We start from the raw sequence: 16,640 nt of genomic DNA on the forward strand, positions 1-16,640 counted from the left end.
GCAATTAGAATACCTATGATTTAGTTATAATTAGCAAAGGCTAAAAGAACCCAGGTGATTTAAGTGACAGTGTATTTGTTGATGCCTTTTATGAGACAATTCTTTGTTCACATTTGCAAATCAAAATGAATCCTTATGTTGAGATTAAATAGTACTTTTCAGAGAATAGGTCCTTTTAACCCTTCTTCTAGGGAAGAGTCAACTTCCAATCCTATGGTACCTGTCCCTTATTAATTTTGTAAATACATGGGTGATTTCCTACTGGCTTGGGACTTTACACATTCAATTGCTATTCATTTTGTGGATGTGATCAGATTAATTTTAAATAGAACTACAGAGAGCATGGTGTAAACTTTTTGAATTGCTTTTTCTTTCCCATGTGATGAGATTTCAATTCCAGTTCTATACACACTGTTTGACAGCATTCCCCGTCTCAACACACAAAGTACAGCAACCACATTTGCTGGTAAGAATTAACCAGTGCATATGGGAACAAGTGTGAATTTCTTATTGTGGTTACAGTTTTCCCCTTAAATACTTTCTAAAAGTATTTATTTTAAAATGTTTTCTTCTGCTATATTGAGAACCATTTTTTTTCTTTACAAAACACTTTAGGCTCAACTCTGAGGGAACAATATGTAAGAGATAAATGAATTGACAGATTGAAGACCAAAGCCCTGGATAAAGTCCTAGCCCCTTTGTTCCTTAGGTTGTAAAAGATAAGACAGTGTGATTCCACACATCTGGAACTAAATATTGCCCTAGATTCACTTAGAATCTTATTCTTTTGAAACCCAGTCCAAGCCCATGTAAATTAACAATGTAGATGGAAGAAAAGTGTCTTGGGTTGCATATTGGAAACTTTTTTTTATAATGATATTTAAGTGCTTACTATGTGTCAAACATTCTAAGAGCTGACACTCTCCTAAGTGCTGACTCTCTGGCCTGAGCCCATGTCTTGGGCCAATACCATTACCTCTCACTGGACTAGAAAGACCAGTTATAGAAAGGGACAAAGCAACTCAGATTCCACATCCAAACTTGTTTTTGATCTTTGTTGTTGACAGTGTCAGTAGAGGGCCTATTAATTGAAATCAGTTGTTTGTTTCTCTAACTGGTAAATACATAAGTACCTAATGTGAATCTTGTAAATAATTTAACAATCCCCTTCTTTCCTTCTTTCACCCCTCCATCTGTCCTGAATGGGACAGACAAGGATGAAAGAGTGGCTTCCTACAAAACATCAGCAGAATCAATTCCTTTACAAAGATTCTGGGATCCAAAGTCTTCATGATCAGACTGAGGCTCATCTGTTTTAGGAGGAGACTCCAGTATCACAATAGCTAAACTGTGGGTGCCTTAAGACTCAGTTAATGAATTAAGAACTTCATCTGTTAGAGGTTGCTATTTTGGAGGTAAAAAAACAGATGTTTCCTTGGCATGTGTCTTGTATCTTACTGATCCAAAAATCACATTGGTAATTTATAATTCACTTGTGACCCTATAACATCAACTGCAATGTCAATTCACCCAGTAATTCAACTAATATTGTAGCAACAAATATATGATTGCTAATATAATGGAATCTCCAGCTCATTGTTAACCAGCCTGGGACAAGGGACTTCCTCCTTGAGACAAATTATGATCTCAGGTTTGATTCTAAATTATTGTTTTCCAATACTCAAGTAACCCACTGTAAAGAGTGATTAATTGATGACTCCACAAAACTCCATGATTTGTTAATTTTATCTTAAGATAAAGTTTCATAAACTTTCAGCTGATAATCTTTCATCTCCTACTAATACTCAAAAGCTGGTATTCTCCCAACCTTCCTCTCCTGTTAGTGCTCTAATTTTGCATCTTATGAATAGCAGGGCAAAAAGTATCTTCATGGGTTTTGGGGGTTCCTTTGTCAGTTAAGTACTAAGCAGTATAATAGAAATATTTCCTATTTCTTTTCTATTTCAATTCTTACTGAAAATTTCCATACAATTTTTTAAGGGGAGATTCTGACCTTAAATAGTCATATTCTCAGGGCCAGTCTTCTAACTTTAGTTATTAATATTGTCATCATCCTCAATGATATTTGAGCACTTAGAGTGCAGATCCTGGACACTTGGGAGAGTACAATATAACAGAGTTGGTAGACTCATTATCTGACCACATATTAGATCAAAACAAAGTTACATTTGTAGTAATATCCAATTATTATAGTTGGAATCTGGTCACTGTACAGTGCAATTTTATTTCACAGGTTTTATATGCTTAAATTCTTTAATGTGAATTGCTCTGGAAAATAGAAATGCAGTAGTGATGCTGGGGATCTTTACTCCTAAATTGTCTTTGCTGATTTCTAGAAACTTGAGCCTCTCAAATTTAGTAAAGATGTAGTGAAAACTATTGAGAAGGGCTCTTAAAAATATACATTACAATGATAATTCATTCTCATTAAACCAAATCTCCTATCCAAGTTTACTTATTTTCTAGAAAAATGGAACACGAGCTGATTTTGTTCTTTTTTATTAAAAAAGCACTTTTTTAGATATTGTGAGTATTTCTACTTCATTTTCAGATTCTAAGCAAGGAATATTGCTGTCCTTGAGATACAAAGAAGTCTGTAACTCAGCAAGCCATGTCCCCCATAAAAGGCCCACAGAAGCACAATTGCACATATGGATGTATTAATCGACCAGTTAAAGTTTATATACATTAATCTTACCTTGAGATGGGAATTCTTAGTCAGCATAGTATACTGATGCTACTAACATTAATTTCTCATTGCCCAGTAACCTCATTGCTACCTAAAAATTTGTTTGACTGGCTCACAAACAATTATATCATCAATCCCCTCAGTGTATAACGAGAGACGTTAACCACAAAAGTGGGAAATAAAAGGAAGAATTATGTCAGAAGTCTCAATACTGCCGGTAACCAGCCTGTCAGGGATTGGACGAGTGGGACCGGCCAGTAGAGTTTCATTCAGCAGACTTTTTGAGTTGACCGGCCAGCATTTATTTTTTCGTTTCTCAAGTTTTCTTTTCTTGAGTCTCCTTTGATTTCCTGCTGGCTTTTTAAATTGAGGATAAAGTTAATTCACTTAACAATGCCACAGCTGGAATTAAGTATGCCTCTTCTCCTATTGCTGAGGGGAGGGGCTGGTGGTGTCTTATTGGATCCTAGAGGCCTTGAGGGCTGTGTCAGTGGTGCCTCTAGTGACAAGCAAGAAGTTAACTAATTGTGAACATATGGTTTGGCAGACCTAAGCTCTGCAGACACCTTGTTAGCCAAGAGCCAGCTAGGTGTTTGGAAGGAGGTAAAGGGGAAAAGTTCGAGGTAAAAGGTGTGGTTAAAAGTCCCACTGACAAGCCTGGGGGAGGTTTGCTTGATCCTAATCTATTCTCTTTGTTGGGAGACAGCATGCTGCTGGTAGCAACAGCTTGGTAATAGCTGAGATTTGTGGCCTTTAAGTCCTTGTGGTTATGGTCGGCACACGACCACTCAATTGGCTCCTTGCGATTTCCTCCTTTAATTGGCTCCAGCGGTGGGAACAGAAATGAGATGTTAGGTCAAGGTACACACATGGCCTACCTGAAATTGTTCGCCCTGAGCTGGAGCACAGATGTCTCCTCGTTATTGTTGTGGTTGCCAGGAGAGGATTAGGAGAGTCCTTAGAGAAAGGTGGGGAGGGGGTTGGGACGTGGGGAGGGCTTGGAGAAGTTTTCCTGATGGGTTGTGTGTTGTGCAGAATTAATTAGAGGAAAAGTTAGATGAATGCAAAGAGAATTGTTAGGAAACATGTCAGACCAAGCTGAAATGAAGGCAAAGAAAGTAAGAATATTACATTACACCAGGAGAAGCTCACAATTTGAAATACATAATTCCAGATTGTTTTTTTTAATCATATTTAATAAAAAGCTAGGTAGTATTTTGTATTGTTGCAATTGTCCACCTGCATGAAATACACAAACACTAATAATCATCAGGAAACATTTATTAAGCACCCAAGTGTGTAGGGTATGGTGGGTACCAAACAGGTTTGATCAAGTGACTTGACTTCTGCCCTCTATTAGCTTTCCTTCTAAATTATAATTTTTAATTCCTACTATAAAGAAGCCTATGAACATGAAATAAGCAGGCTCATTCCATATACCATAGTAAGAATTCAGTGTCTCTCTATATATTATATCTACATATATTAATATATTATATATGTATTTATATATTATATATGTATTTATATATTATATATGTATTTATATATTATATATTCATATATATATATATATATATAGCCAACATCAGTTGATCTGAGCTTCATCTTGTATTCATCAGACTCCTTGGGTAAATGGGTACAGAAGATGTGTTATCAGAGTCTTTCAAAATCACTACTCAATAGCCACAAGTCCATTTTTCAACAATATGAGGAAATATGGTAACTTTCTTGAGCAGGGCAATCCTAGGGAGCTGCAGAGATGTTGTCAGTGGACTGATTTAGCAGCTTCTAAATGCAGGACAGATTCATCTCCAACATTCACCCACTGCCCTCACGTCCTAAATTCTGTAGACAGAATTTAGATAGGTCCTAATAAGATACATGTTAAGTTTCCTTGTCGAGAGAGAACCTGCTTTTTGGTCAAGCACCCAAATACAGTTCATTTATCATTTGTGTCCCCAGTAAATGACACTGTTTATGGGCTAGAAGATGAAAGCAAAGTGATTATTTGGCTGAGTTTCTAAAAGCAAAGTTGTCATCAGTTTAAGAGAAAAAAATGCAGAATCTGTATGTTCTAAAACCATTTAAAATCTGCCTTGACAGCAGTTAAAATGGGCTTGCGGAGGTTAGTAGAGTGCTCTTATCTTGGGAGGGTCCATTATAGATCACCTGGGGTGTGAAATGTAATTACTTTAGGAAGTGTTCCTAGTGGGTTGGGCAGCTCCTGAGCTTGCTCCCGTGGCTATGCCACCTCTGTGGAGGGCAGGTCCTTGGCAGGTTTACTGAAATTTATTTCCACAATATTATTTCCATTTTAATTCTGGGTTAGTCACTGCTCCCTACTTTAATCTTGCACAGGCAGGAATCCAGCACCTTGACCAATCCACCTCTACTCGATTCCCATGTGTAACCATCCCGAAACTTGTTCTAGACAATAGAACACTTAAATGGACCCTGAACTGAAACTATTCCATTTGAAATCTGAAGTTGACACTTTTGAGGGGTTGCAAATAAAAGAGGGCTGTACAATTTCAAGATGTTATCATCGGCTCCCATAGCCCACTCAAATTGCATAATTCTTTAATAATAATAATGTTGGTATTTGTTAAGCGCTTACTATGTGCCGAGCACTGTTCTAAGCGCTGGGGTAGACATAGGGGAATCAGGTTGTCCCACGTGGGGCTCACAGTCTTAATCCCCATTTTACAGATGAGGGAACTGAGGCACAGAGAAGTTAAGTGACTTGCCCACAGTCACACAGCCAACAAGTGGCAGAGCTGGGATTCGAACTCATGAGCCCTGACTCCAAAGCCCATGGGAGTCTTTCCACTGAGCCACGCTGCTTTAAGCCCTTTCACCTTTTCATTAACAATTGGGGCTGGCAATGGTAGGAGACGATGGGAAGGCATGGGACTCATCCACTTGCTCACAGTCTTGGGGCTTGATTAGTTGCATGGAAAGGCTGAAAAGCATGGAGGTAGTGTGAAAGGCTACTTTTATAAAAATAGGCTCTATGCTTGTGGGTGCTACTGATAATCCAGGTATTTTTTTTGGAATCTCAGCTTCTGACTCAAGTATCCTGGAGATTCTTAATTGTTCCCTTCATCCCAGTAGTAGCCTTCCTGATCTCTGGGGATTGTCATAAAATCCTTCAGATCAGATATAAGATGTGGAAACTGCTGGGGACTGGAGGAATTTGACATTCAGGTGAGTTTGCTGGTGTCAGTCGCCCTGGGGTGGATTCAAAGGCAGAACTAATAGTATGAACCTCCCAAAACTATTTTTCTTCCCTATTCATGAAGCAATTCCTTGCTAATGTTAGGTTCGGCCCATGGAGTTTTACATTATTTAAAATACACCCCTACCCCATGCAGACTAGGCTGTTTCATAGGCTAAGGGCAGTTGTTTTAGACATGATGCAAGGAAATTGATTACGATGAATGAGCTCCTTGGATTGTTTTGAGTGAAGCAAATTTCAGAGCATGACTGCAGCTGCTGGTGTTGGAACTGATAAAGAGAGTTTCCTTTTGGTTATCCACATTGGTGTTAGTTTCTGAGCAAGCTGTGCTGAACTGGCAAAAATACTGATGCCTTTTGATCAAGGATTGACTGAAATGTATGTGGATAGGTGTGCCCTGTGCTCAAGGATGATATGCTATCCTTGTTAGCCCGGTGTCAAGATGTTGCAAAGGCCAATCTGAATTGCATGTCGTTTCACTTCATGAATAACTTCCCCTGCACTGTTATTTGTTTATTCAGCACCTGGTGGGGTTTGCTATTTTTCCCTAAGCCTCCTCTTGGAAAAAGTCTTCTCCTTGCTGACTCTTCTCATGCCCATTTTCTTTCCCAGAATTTCCTAGAGAGCTTCACATACAGCAAGTAACAAATACGATTACTACTACTTCTGTGCAGCAGGCAGATTCTTTTCTTTGCCATATTGTTTGGTGGTCACTGTTTTATTAAAATATTGATTTCTGTCTTCCTTATGAACAGTCACCCCAATTTAGCTCACCATACAGCAGCTGGTCATACATTCTGCAGACATTGATTTTACTCACAAGTGTCAGATAAAATGATCAGATTGGATGGTTTACATGGAGTCCATGTTGCTCTCCAAGGAAAGCCACACTCCATTTAACAGTTTTCCAGCTAAATGTGGTCCTCAAAACTGTGAGATTGGATGACGTTGTTGGCTACTTTCAGCACACTCTAAACAGCAACTATGAAGCCAGACAGCTGTTGTCCAAGTGACCGTGGTGGAGGATATCACTTTGGTCAAAAATAGGTCTTACACGTTAAAAAAAAAATAGTAGAGTGATCTTGGGAGGGTCCATTGAAATGCATTCTTTATATCACTGGGAACAGAGAATGCAAATCTAGTATCACTATAATCAATTAATGGCATTTACTGAAGACTTACTGCAGAGTACACCGCACTAAGTGCTAAGTGCTCTGGAGAGTACAACAGAGTTGGTAGGCCTGTTACCTACCCTCTAGAAACTTACAACCTAGTGGGATTCCTCTGTGCATGTTCTGGGTCTGGAGGTCTCTTTGGTTGTTCCTGCCTCCATCATCAAATGTTGGGGAGCCCCTGTAGTTTGATCCAGGTTACTCAACTTAGGGTACAGCAAATCTCCCTGCCCCTCACAGTCCCCAACATCCCATAATCATCCAGTGCAACTGACAGAGATCAGTGTTCCCTAGGTGATGGCTTTTGTGTCCCGCCTGCTTCCTGATCGACTGCTGACCAGTTTGGCACAATAAATTCAGTGATTTTTCAAATAACAATTCCCGAGGATGAAGGAAGAACCCCTTACCTCATTTCCCACTGAAACTGATAGGAGTTTTATGAAGAGATCGATAGCAGGATCAGGTATAAAGTTTCACTGTATATCCTGCTCTAATTCTTATGCATTAAGCTACCATGGAACCCACATATGGGGATTTTAATTATGAGCTAAGGTTACCTGCGGTGTATTGTTCCAGTCACTGCGTGAACCATTTGGTCTTTCTTTATTTTCTTGATTAAATAATTTCCCACCATCAACTGTCAACACAATGGGTGTTTTTCATCTGCCATTTTGTAAATTGCCATTTCATTGCTTTGGCGTAGATTGCATTAGATAATCAGTAAATCATTCTTAAATTTACCAGTAAATCAAAAATCATTGAAAAATTAAGCAAATGGATTTTTTTCCTTACTATCTCCTTTGATGTCACTTAAATCATGAACTCTATTAATTCAATGTAATGATACTCTCCCTTTCTCTTTCTCTTGTGACTTTAAGGTGAGCAATTCCGAGAAAAGACTTTTTCAAGAATTTTCTATGATGACCTTCACTTTATGACTGCTGAGGAGATGCTGAAATGTGCATCCCTAGCCCTGTTCATCCATGCACAGTTCACTCTTCTACCCCGTTTCTGGATCTAACCACCGAGGTGCAGGAATATGAAAGTGAAAAAAGCCATTCTTATTCCCTCACTGCTGTGGCTTTGATTTTCATAATTCCCACTTTTCCTACATCAGACCTCAGTCAATCAGTGGCTATATTGAGTGCTTACTGTGTGCAGAGCACTGTACTATGCAGTTGGGATAGTGCAGTACAATAGAGTTGGTAAGTACTATCCTGTCCCTAAGAAACTGACAGTCCAGAAGAAGGAGCTTGCAGTCTAGTCTTACATCAGCACCACAGCTACAAGTACCACGAGGTGCTATTCTGAGCGTTGTTGGAAATGGGAGCAGCTATTAATGACTATGCCACCTTTGCTCATATCTTCCCTCTCTCCTCTGAAGACAAAATCAGAACCTTTTATCTATATTTTGCCTCCGTCTGGGAGACCCTTACCTCTAAGAGAGTCCATAGTCCCGCCCAATCAATCAATGGCATTTGTTGAGTGCTTACTGTGTGCAGAACACTGTCCTGAAACTAGAAATGAGGATGGGGGACACTACTGCCTCATAGTTGGAGTCCCCTCTGAGGACTTTGCCTCCTTCCTCCCAGTGACCCATGACTATTCAGCGTAACACTTTTTAGCTAACTTTTTAGCTGATTGTAGAGTGAGGTCAGGAGTATCACCTTTTCTCTCAGTCCCATTGCCGCTTGGCCTTCGTCCCTATCCATCTTCATTCAGAGGAAAAATTAGATCCTTGTACAGTGACCTGAACGACCTATAAAAGAATCACGATATGGTAAAAGAGTAGTGTGAGTTCATTTAATTTTATTCAGTTTAAAAGTGAAAAATACACCTAAAGGTGTGATATTAAATAGAAAGTGAGAAAGCTCTCTGAGTTCTGTTCCAACTCCAAGCGTATGAACACTGAAAAGCAGGCAAGTTCCAGTTACTTGCTTGGGAAGAATGGGTCAAGTGAGTTGAAGTCCTTCATCTAATTCCACATGGATGGGTGTTGACCACTCCTCAAGGAATACAAACCCATCACAATAATTGACCCTCATGTAAGGAACTTCATCAGAAATCCGAGATCAAATGGGCACAGAGACTGAACTAACCTCTTGCTGTAAAGGCAGTCTTGAGCCCCACAAATGTAGATTGGGAGCTGGGAGGGGCAGGTCTTTGGGGCTTCATTCATTCAGTCATATTTATTGAGTGAGTACTGTGTGCAAAGCACTGTATACTAAGCACTTGGGAGAGTACAATATCTAATAGACACATTCCCTGCCCACAAGGAGCTTAAGGTCCAGCCATCCACCTTACCTGACTAAGTGTCAAAAGAGGATTTTTTAGGCACTGAAATGCTCAACCTGACACTTTTCTTGGCATCACATTCACTAAAAGGAAAGAATGGTGGTAAAAATTATGCTCTGCTCTTTTCCTCTCATTCTCCAGATGGTAGGAATGGCTGAATTGCCCCAGTTAGGAATACAAAAGTAAGGTTCCCCACTGCAGCCTTTCAGATTTGCATATTTATTCCAGAGACAAATTCATGTATATAGGTTCTTCCTGAAAATTTCCCCCAAGAGATATAAGCCCTGGTATTCATTTTAATTATTTGAGCATAAGTCCTGATTGGCAAAGTGAGAGCCCATGTTCTATCAGATCATCCTTTATTAAAGAGAGAAGAAGAGATCTTTTTTGTCAGATAAAGCATAGTTCCCTGTAGAAATCTGTTCCGATAGCCAGGCAAAGTCTGCTTTCAGAATGAAGGACAAAAGGAAAATAGGACTCTGTTTGCAAGTATTCAGTAGTTGGAATTAAAGGTGGAGACTGCTGCCTCTGCCAGAAAAGATCATCTTTCAGACAAGATTGAAAAGGAATATTTTCATTGCTTATTAATTGACTCACGCTGATTTTATTTTCCAAATCAATTGTGCTCACAAGTGTATGCCAAATCCCAAATGATCCATTAGTATTTCTCTGCTTCCTGAACATCTTTGAGAGGTTCACTTTATCTCATGCTTTAAACCTTTGCAGATAATCATTCCAAACCATATTGTATAAACTTTTATTAATGAAAGCATCATATTATGATTTGAAAAAATGAAAACCTGCCTTTAAAACTTTATGCCCAAATAAAATGTTTATGATTAGGGAGCAGCAAACAGGAAATTCCTATAATGTGCATGTTGATGATTCTTGATTCTAATGTGTAAGCAAAATAAATGTCTTATTCTTTCTGTAATAAGAAGTACTCATGTGTGTTTCTCAAACATTTTTATTCATTTTACATACAAAGCATCTATCCAAGTTTGCATAATGAAATAATGGTATGTCAGTACAAAAGGTTCCTGTCACTCATTCTGTTTTTAGTCTATGATTCTCAGAACTACTAGCAAGCAATTTGTCAACTAGTCAGCCTTGTTTTGGCCAAGGAAAACATGTCCAGGTTTTTCCATTTAGGGCTACTTGTCTTCCCTTCCCAGCTAGATTAATGTAATCAATCAACAAGAAACAACAATCTTCTGAGCATCACAGCTTGCTCACAGATTCACTTTTTCCAGGGTGTGCTAAAACATGAGGGGAGGGAGTTGCAAGGAATTGTGGAGTCATTTCTAGGTGGCTTCCAATCATGGGACAGCATCAAAATCAATATTTAATTTTGAAGTTTGTTTGCAGTTCTTTGCCTATCATCTAATTTCATTCATGCATTTAATTGTTTTTATAAAGTGCTTACTGGGTGCAAAGCACTGTACTTTGCTTAGGAGTACTTAGGAGCGTACAATATAACAACAGACACATTCCCTGCCCACAATGAGCTTCACAGTCTAGAGGGGGAGACAGACATTAATATGAATTAATAAATTACAGACGTACCTAAACGCTGTGAAGCTAGGAAGGGGGATGAATAAAGGGAGCAAGTCAGGCTGATGCAGAATCTGTGGCTTGTGCATAGAGAATAACCAGACAATCATGTATTACTTTCAGGTGTACAATTCTGTGTCCTAATATATATGCATTGGGGTTATCTGTGTGTGAAAGTGATTTATTTACCAATGTAATAACTGTATTTGTGAAGGGCTTACTATGTTCAGCCATATTTATAGAGCATTTACTGTGTGCAGAACTCTGTACTCAGATTTTGGGAGAGTACCATATAAAAATAAACAGAAACATTCTCTGTCCACAGTGAGCCTTCAGTCTAAAGGGTCTAAGCACTGTACTAAGTGTTGTGGTGGATTCAGTATAGTTAGATCAGAAACTGTCCCTGACCGATATGGGACTTGTAGTCTAAGGGGGGGGGGGAGGTGAGAAGAGATATTTAAACTCTATTTTATAGAAGAGGAAACTGAGGCATGGAGAAGTGATTTGCCCATGACCAATAACAGGCAAGTGGTATCCTGATAGGGATTTAAATCCACTCGCTTACCTACCTCTCTTGTAAACTTATTTTTCAGACTTCATTGCTTTGTGATGGAAGAGGAACTGAGTTTAAACATCTAATTTTGTATATATCCACATTTATTCTCATTTTCTTCCTGCCCGTATATCAGTTGGGCTCAAAGAAGGGTCTTACAGTCCTAAACTTAATAACTGTCCATTGTTCCCAGTGATAAGACAGAAGCCTGTTCCATCATCTTACATTGCCTCCCACTCAATACTTCTGTTGTATCTACAAAAAGAACACCTGAATGTAGTTTACCTTATGTTTAGAGAAGCAGTATAGCCTTGTGGGAGGAGCATGGGACTGAGGGTCAGAGGAACTGGGTTCTAATTCCAGATCTGCATTTGCCTGCTGTGCAACCTCGGACAAGTCACTTAACTTTTGTGCTTCAGTTTCCTCAACCTGTTCTCTATCATATTTCAACTATTAGCCCCAAAGGGGAATGGGACTATGTCTAACTTGATTAATTTATATGTACCCCACTGCTTAGAACAGTGCTTGCTACATAGTAAATCCTTAACAAATACCATAATAATACCTCATCTTCCATCTGTAGCTGATGGTGTAATCATTTGCCTGCCTAGAAACAACTGGCTGAACCAAATGAACCACTGAGGCCCCTTTCACTTCTATGGTCATCTAAGAGGGAATAAGATTTCATAAAACAATTACTTGAAGAGGTGGTTACATTAGCATCAAAAGTAAACAGGCATACAAGAACAAGGAATCAACTTGAGATTTCCTGGTGCCAGAAGTGAGATGTTTATGGAAAATGTTTAACTTCCACTCTCTTTTTCCATATAAATATTGAACAGTTTGGGTTTTATATACCATTTTTCTACAGGAAGGACATTAAATTTATATGCACTCCAATCAAAATTATCCTTCATGGGTAGGTTGTTTTCAGTGGTATTTTTTTTAAAAGTTTGAGCTGAAAAGATAAATCTTCAGTACTGTCAGTATTTATTGCACATAAAATAGAAGTAGACAAAGTAGTCTCTACACTCAAGGAGCTCACCATCTAGTGGGAGAGAAAGACATAAATTGTCAAATATATAGTAGGAATCAGAGTAAAGGAATATAATTGATTCTTCTTTCACATAAGAAAAACAATTTCGGATGTTAGGAATTGTTGCTGTTTGCAGATGGAATTGACTGTGTTATTTACAAACAATAATTATTGAAATCTGTGACCAAACCACTGTGTTAGGTAAGGTGGGAAGTTACAAAAGAAAAAGCAAAGCTCTTAAAATGAAAGATTAGCCTTCCATGTTTGTGAATAATTGATCCTATTTCTGTATCTTTGTGTCCTTCGCCTTCCCTGCTCACCCATCCCCAAACCTTTTAGATTGTGTGTTCTGTGACAGAAATTGTATCTGAAACAATGTGCTTGCACCTTTTCCAAGAGGTTTTCAGATTGTAGAAATTTACCAAATGTCTTTACTACTATATTCAGTACTATTGAGAGCTCCAACTGTGGTTATTAACCACAAACAAGGAAATAAGGACAAATATTCACCAGCCCAAAAACCTTCGAACTAGACTTTCTCACCTGAGAAGTCTTATTGGATAAGGATGTAAAAGAAAAAAAAAACCCAGCAAACTTTTCTATTTGCCTGACACAAATCTTTACTCGATCTGGCCTAGTGAACCAGACTATGACTTCACAAAACTGGTTTAACATCACTGTAGCTAATCTGCTTAATTCAAATCATGCTTCAAGGTGTCAGTGGGGTAATTCTACTATTCACTTTGCAAAAATTCCCTTTCTTTGCCTGTGAATTCATATGTCACCGATTTCCAGAAAGAAGTAAGCAACATATATTCAGGTCATTTCAGTCAAATCAATGGTATTTATTTAGTGCTTATTGTGTGCAGAGTACTGTACTAAGCACTTGGAAGAGTACCATGCAATGGAGTTAGTAGGCACGTTCCCTGGCCACAGAGAGCTTACAGTCTAGATGGGGAGACGGATCTTAAATTATGGATATGTATACAAGTGTTGTGGGGCTGAGGGTGGAGTGAATATTAGAGGATTAAAGAATACAATTCCAAGTGGTGACAAGGAAGGGAGATCGATTAGGGGAAACGGGAGATTAGTCAGGAAAGGCCTTTTGGTGGAGATAGGATTTAAGGAGGGTTTTGAAGTAGAAATTATTGTTAAGGCTTTAGCCTGGAAGGCACTATGACTTAAGACATGGTGCAGCCAAGTCTCTAAGAATATGGTTGTTATATTCTTTGTTATGTTATATGTAATATGTTATGTTATATGGAGACACCAATGCATAGGACAAACTATCTTGATGGACAGAAATCAGGAAGAAGGGTTGCTTTCCTTGAGGGCAGCTTTGTTAAAGATTGGGATGCCTGAAGGCAGGCTTGGAAATAGGAGTAGAGAACAAACCCAGTAGTGCAGCAATGATCCAGCTTTATTTGTAACCAAAACGGGAGGGGGAGTCGTTCCCTTCAGCCAAACTGAAGAAACGGATTTCACATGTGCAGCTTCATTTTATAAAATGGACAACCAACATCTTCTGTGGAAGTGATTTGTTGCCCAGGCATTCTGAGTTCATCTGTCCCATGCCTGCTTTCTTCCAGTAATAAAAAATCCACCTTGCAGATGAGGGAACCAGGGCCTGGGAAAGTGAGTAGTTGAAAAGTGATGGCACAGAAAACAACTAGATACTGAAATGCATGCTAAATCAAGCATGATATGCCAGCATGCAGTGGGTCAGTGGCTTCAATGAAAAGTATCATCACTGAGCGCTTAATCTGTGCAGAGTTTTGTAGTAAGTGCTTGGGAGAACATGATAGAATTAGCAGATGTCACGTGGCTGTCATTTTGTGTAAATACACTGGAATCAGCCCAATCCTCAAGCATTTCTTGGGGTACCCTGATCCTTCCGATTACTCCAGAATTAATCATTACCATTCTCCCTGTCCCAAAAGTTCGCATCTAACTTTCCTGTCTCCCATCCATGTGAATTTGGCACAGTGAAGTAGTTTTCTTCTGGTCATGAGAAAGGTTGAGCTCAAAATTGCAACTTCCCATTCCTGGTGTCAGTCAGCTAAAATATTTTGGCCTTCACTTAATCCCTAATTCAGCTGTATAAAGTAGATGCCACACATAGGAATGGAGAAAGTATCTACAGGAAGTCCTCAATTTCCAGCACAACTGGTCTCCACTGTTGTTAAATTTTTCAATCCCTTGACTCCATCAAGACTATGCTCTCTAAAGTTTCTTATGGAGAGGTTGAAAAAGCTATACTTTATACTGATCTTCTTGGATCTCTCAGCTGCTTGGTTGCTGTGGACTGCTCCCTCCTCTTCAAAAGACTATCTGGCCTCAGTTTTGCTCACAGTATTAATCTTGTCCTTTTGCCTCTCTGATGACTCTCAGTTTTGCTCATTGGCTCCTCCTTTGCCTCTCACCCTCTTATTAGGACATTCCCCAAGACTCTGGTAAGTGTCCCCTACTCTTTTCCCCCCCCCTTACTTTGTGCCATGCACTGTATTAAGCACTAAGGTAGATACGAGCTAATCAGGTTGAACAAAGTCCATGTCTCACATGGGGCTCGTAGTCTTAATACCCATTTTACAGATGAGGTAATTGAGGCAAAGAGAAATTAAGTGATTTGCTCAAGGTCACACAGTAGACAAATGGCAGAGCTGACTCTCAGACCGGTGTTCTATTCATTAGACAATACTCCTTCTCATCAGTTTTCTACTCTTTTAGCTCTACACTCAGTCAAGTAGCTCATCTTCTCCATGCTTTAGCTACCATGGATTATAGGTGGATGACTGTAGCATCTAAATCTTTAGCCCTCACCTCTCATCTGATTTCAATCCTGCCTCTCCCTCTGCCTCAGGGACAACTCTACTTAGATGCCGTGTTGGCAAATGAAAACTTATTTTTACCAAAAGCCCAAACTGCTCGTCTTTTCTCTGAATCCTGCAATGTAACTCTTCTTTTTTTTAATGGTATTTGTTAAGCACTTACTATGTGCTAGGGACTGTACTAAGTACCGGGGTAGATATAAGATAATCAGATTGCACATAGTCCTTGACCCACAAAGGGACCACAGTGTTAATGCCCATTTTACAGATGAGTTAACTGAGGCACGGATAACTTAAGGGACTTGCTCAAGGTCACACAGCAGACATGTGGCAGAGCCACGATTAGAACCCAGGTCCTTTGACACTTAGGCCCATGCTCTTTCCATTAGGCCACGCTGCTCCTAACTCTCCCACTTCAGTCAGTAACGCTACCATTCTACCTGTCCCAAAAGTTCACAAACTCAATGTCATCCCCAACTCCTTGCTGCCTTTCAACTTTTACATTTGCTTTACTTCCAAATCCTGCTGCTGGCTACACAGTGTCTCTTCTTCCACTCAACCCAAATAACTACCATCCTGGTACAAGCCCTAGTCATAACGCAGCTAAACTACAGCATCAGGCTCCTTGCTGGTCTTACTCCCTCTAGCTGCATTCTGCATACTACTGTGCAGCCCTTCTGCTCGAAGTGTTCATTGACCCACATGTCTTTCCTACTCCCAGCTCTCCACTGGCTTTTGTGCTCAATAAATACTACTGCCACACCTGAAGATTGCATCTTAAGTCTATGTGTAAATTGAACCTGTGCAGCACCTTTGTCCCTAGATTTAGCTGCCCATCCATTTTCCTCAACCTGGAGGTCAGGTATCACTTCAACTCAGAGGCATTTCCAGCAGTGAGAAGGAAACAATCTCTCTCTGCCCTCCCAAAGGCATTGCTCCTTTCTCCCAGAAGTGGCAGCACAGAATTGGACAGGGAGACAAGAGATCTCCATCCCCTTTCTTTTCCTCCCTGTTTGTCTTTCCTCCCACCGAATCCCTTCTAAAGTCTGGAACCCATCCTGCAATTCACTGACTAGGAAGGGTTATAGTGGAGGACAGAACAAAGGAGGGAAAAAGAAATAATGGATTTCCCTGCAGCAATTAGATACGATGCTGGCCAGGTCTCATAGATCTTGGGCTGTGGTAAAAATTAATGCATGCCACTTCACCCAAAGTGATGTTTGTCTTCCCCAAAAAAGGAAAGGAAAATTG

At 39.6% G+C, this 16,640-nt stretch overlaps 1 protein-coding gene across 1 annotated transcript in view; it reads right to left on the minus strand.

Moving 5' to 3' along the window:
- The window catches only part of GMNC (geminin coiled-coil domain containing), a 97,864-nt gene that overhangs the window by 26,337 nt on the left and 54,887 nt on the right, over window positions 1-16,640 (minus strand). Inside the window, 1 exon segment of the mRNA XM_039912738.1 lies at window positions 12,129-12,191. Coding sequence (XP_039768672.1) covers window positions 12,129-12,191 — 63 coding nt within the window.

This window comes from Ornithorhynchus anatinus, chromosome 7 (genome assembly GCF_004115215.2).
Source record: "Ornithorhynchus anatinus isolate Pmale09 chromosome 7, mOrnAna1.pri.v4, whole genome shotgun sequence".
NCBI lineage: Eukaryota > Metazoa > Chordata > Mammalia > Monotremata > Ornithorhynchidae > Ornithorhynchus > Ornithorhynchus anatinus.